Source organism: Octopus bimaculoides, chromosome 17 (assembly GCF_001194135.2).
Source record: "Octopus bimaculoides isolate UCB-OBI-ISO-001 chromosome 17, ASM119413v2, whole genome shotgun sequence".
Classification (NCBI taxonomy): domain Eukaryota; kingdom Metazoa; phylum Mollusca; class Cephalopoda; order Octopoda; family Octopodidae; genus Octopus; species Octopus bimaculoides.
In genome coordinates, this window is record NC_068997.1 from 7637 (window position 1) to 12052 (window position 4416).

The following is a 4416-nucleotide window of genomic DNA, read 5'->3' on the forward strand; positions in this document are numbered from 1 at the left end:
CTTATCCTATTCAAAAAAATACATAGCAGAACTGTCAAATTTTATGAACAGCACGTTTCACAGTTAAATCACAGTAAGGAACAATGGGTGTTAGTGAGATGAAAAGATTAGGAATGGCTAAACGTATATAGTGAGAAAAAGAAAATCCCATATCTCTATGGGATGTATTAAATAGAGAGCCATAGTGGAAACTTGGAACAAAAATAATATATTAGTTTTTGAAAACACAATTAGAAAATCCAGTGCTGACCAGCTTAAAATAAATGCCTTTACTGGAGATCAGAGTTAAATAATACTGATTACATTAGGCTATTGATACAGGTCCATGCATCAATAGCCTAGTGTGCAACAGTGCTTCAACGGTTAGCTTAGAAATACACCGTCTGCTTTATTAAGGGTTGCCTTAGGAGTATGGGTGGCTTCTATCTCTTAAAAATCTAATTCTTCGAGTTTTCCAAATATAACAAGACTTCATCATTCATTTTATGATTAATGTCAGGTCCTTTTACAAAGTTGAGTTTTACGATAGCTACATTTGAATGTCTACTTTAATATTATGAAAAAGAAAAAATAAGGATTTGAAGTAAAAAGAAACAAATATCAATTTCAAAATGATTGTTTTCTTTATTCCACAAATTTATACATAAGACATCTGATCTGATAATTTTGGCTCAGAAAAAGTTGTTATATATGGATTGCAATGTATCACAGATATGCTGTGTAAGATCACAGTTGAAGTTATGTTACAGATGACCTGCTACTTCTGCAACCAGCATATAAAAACAATAACTACCGCATCTATTGTAATGACAGTCACGTTTAGATAAAAACTCTATGAAAATGGATGAAATAGTCATTAGGTTTTTAAAAATATTGATTATATTACAAGTTATTGTTTTCTCTGGAAAACACAAGGTAACACTCACATAAACGTTACAAATACACCCTGCAACATAATGCATGTATTTAACCTCTTCCATGATCAGTAAGGTACAAGAATATCCTGTCTGTCAAATATAACTCAACATATGTTACAAGCTCAGGAAGGGTATACTTATTGCACAGAAATTAACACTTTCAGACAATATTTTTAAATGAGTAACTTGTACATTTACATTAGAGTGCTTTATACATATGTTCACACACATCAATGGATGATATTGCAATGCATATATAATAAAGCATGCACAACACAAAAATGATTGGAATGTTGTACCAGGAGATAACGTTATAAAATATATTTCATATTACAAAACATGATTTGATATTTAATCATCCATTATTTGAATATGAATGGTTTTGTAAATTAAATGATAACAATATATATATATGTTACTATCAACATGAATTTTAACTTGGTCAACACGTTTCATCCATCCTTATTTCAAAAAAAAAAAACAAACTCATTTTATGAACCTGACACTAAGTTCTAAGTTAAGTAGAATTTTAGTTTATCAAAACAAGCAACTTTCAATTCAGTTATCTTACAGTTAAATATGAATAAGAATAATAATAAAGCTGAAATAAAGAACAAGTATATAATGTGTGTGGTTAATTGACAAAATGAAAAAAATGACCATACCCTATTAAAACAACATATGATTTCATATCAGGAATCTTGCAAAACAAATATATATATATGTCTTTGCTCCATCAAATAAAGAAGAAAAAAACATGCATATCTATTACTTCCTGATTTGATGTGAATCCCTTAATTCTTAATTTTTATAAGAAATTATAGAAGTTTATAGATGTTTAAGTCTTTAATCTGCAACAAAGCATGAATTTTAGTTCTTGTAAATATTGCCATGTTTAATTTCATGCTCTTAAAAGTGAATGTATCTTATATATTCTGAACCAAAAAGATACTTGACACTTTTTGACAATACTTTATAAATTGGCTGACATAACTTATCCAAAGGATTGCTTTCATATTAAACGATACAGCTCTAACAATCAACATGTGTGTGTGCGCTCATGTGTGTGTGTATGTGCACACACAAACAAGTTATAGCAAATTTCTAGTTGATCTAATACAGTAATTTTAAAAGTACAAAGCAAATAATAGGAGGACATGTTATGTCCAATACAGACAGGTCTATAAATGAGTTACTGAATATAGATTTAGAAGTCAAAAATACTTTCCGATATCATTTAACCCAACATAAGAAGACCAACTTTTTTGATGAGTCTATAACATAAGGCTGCAAAACATGGCTTTGATTTGAAATATTCAAATTAGATATAGTTATCATTTAAGAAAGTAACAATTACATAAAGGTCTACTTACGTAAGGATAGTCTGGGACTATTTTTAATGTTACATCTGTTACAAAACACAATTATCTATAAGCTCAAAGAAGGAAAACTGGGGTCAAACTGACAGAAATTGAAAAGGATGTCACAATACAAAAAATTGAAGCCCTAAATCTTTTAACTTGCACATTCATTTAATTCAATTATAGTTTTTCAGTATGTTACTTCAGCAGCAAATGTTTACACAAAGTAACTCTGACAGTGATTTGGATTTTCTTACAAACAGTTTCTCGGCCGCAAATGATTTGATACAATCTCTGTTGTTATTCTGTTCCCTTTTCAAAAGCTGAAATGGCTACTTCCTCTTAAAGCTTCAAGGTCTAGAATATATGCAGAATTAGACCCATCTTCAAGCTGAGTGATGAAATCTTTCAGTTCCAGTTCCTTTCCAAGCTGATACTGAAGACGTATATCTTTGCAGTGTGTTAAAAGTTTCTTTATGTTATCTAAACACTGAGGAGGTTTTTGTGTCATCTGTTTGTACCTGTATAAAAAAAAAAAAATAAATAAAATTTGCATAATTTTAAAATTCTAACTGGTCTTTCAAAAGTATTACAAATACATTAAATCTCTCATTCCACTTTTCACAACCCAACAACCGTCTAATATTCAGATTATTCTGGCAAATTTGATACTTATTAATTCTGTTTTGAATTAATCATGCATTACCTTGTAATTTTGAGATTTCAATGATGATGTGATTGTATATTTTTAGAATAACATTGTAGGGTAGATGTAAGAGAGCATCGTTTGACAGTTTGAACATTACAACAGGTAAAATATTTGGGCTGGAGGTGGCTGGTTGAAATGCGAAAGGTTTGAAAAGAAAAAAAAAATGTTACATGCTAACTATCTGGTCAAATTTTGTTCTTAAGAAATAACCATTAAGACACCTCGCTCTTTGTCATTTTCTAATAATAAGAACTGCTTGCAGATAATACAGCTATATTGCTTCATTATCTTATAGCTCCTTTGCACAAATCCTTACAGTACTTTCTCGTAATGACTTTACAAGATGTCAACATTACTACTTCCTTCATCCACTTCTCCAGTAGTCGTAACGAGAGTTGCATGGGTCTTAATAAATCACCATCAAACGGCAGAAACACGAGGCCTTACCCTGGAGGAAAGACAGTTTGGGACATGACGTTGTTAAAGCAATAACCTTGGTAACCTCTTGAATCAAAGCAATACCCAAGCTGCCTTTCAAAAAGTTATATTTTTGCGCTGTTTACAGTTTCCGTGTACAAGTGCTTTCAAGTGAAGCTGGGCCAAACCGCTAAATCACCAGGCCGATTTGATTGAAATTTCAGATATGCATTAGGTATGTTCTGCGAGATCAGATTGGAGCCTGGTGCAGCCATCTGGTTCGTCAGTCCTCAGTCAAATCGTCCAACCCATGCTAGCATGGAAAGCGGACGTTAAAAGATGATAATGACGATTTCTGCTGCCTTCTATATGATTGATTACCTCAAGTATGTTTAATCATAACATTAAAGTGACCAATTCAATGGAAAGGATACCAATTTACAAAACGCATGGCGGCTACGTGTTGCATGAACCTCTTGAGGGCGACATTCCGACTGTTGACCATTAACCTTCTTCAACTGGGAGCAATCTATCACTCAAGCGGTTCCCTCTTAGGAAACGCTGAAATTGTTCAACTCGTTCTCTTCCTATACATTTATCTGTGTGCTTTATTCTATGGCTTCATTCGCAAGTGTATGGTTCTAATCTGCACTGGGCTGAGGAGTAAGGTGTTGAAACCAAGCAACATATCATTTCATACAACAAATGTAATCATAACGACGATCAATGAAACAAATGCATTAAAATAATTACACGAAGAAGTAACTATCTCTTACACACCATTACAATTTACATAAAATAACAACACTTAAACAGTCGATAAAACTAAATACATACATCCTCTCTCCCACCATTATATTTTACACCATTACATTTTACATCAAATACAAACTATTCTAAAGCAACAGGTCATTTGACACAACATCTTCATGAGACACGTGTTCTGATTCATCTATTCAGCACCACTACAGTCTTGCCCATCTGACATATGGTGAGTAGATGCTATTGTCGT

The 4416-nt window shown here is 32.2% G+C and overlaps 1 protein-coding gene across 2 annotated transcripts in view; it reads right to left on the reverse strand.

Annotated features, from left to right (window-relative positions):
* Positions 1–600: 600 nt before the first annotated feature.
* The window catches only part of LOC106869329 (spatacsin), a 110830-nt gene continuing 107014 nt past the window's right edge, over positions 601–4416 (reverse strand). For both annotated transcript variants that reach the window (XM_052974099.1, XM_014915038.1), the window contains exon 43: positions 601–2799. In XM_052974099.1, coding sequence (XP_052830059.1) covers positions 2595–2799 — 205 coding nt within the window. In that variant the 3' untranslated portion in view covers positions 601–2594. The remainder of the gene's footprint in view (positions 2800–4416) is intronic.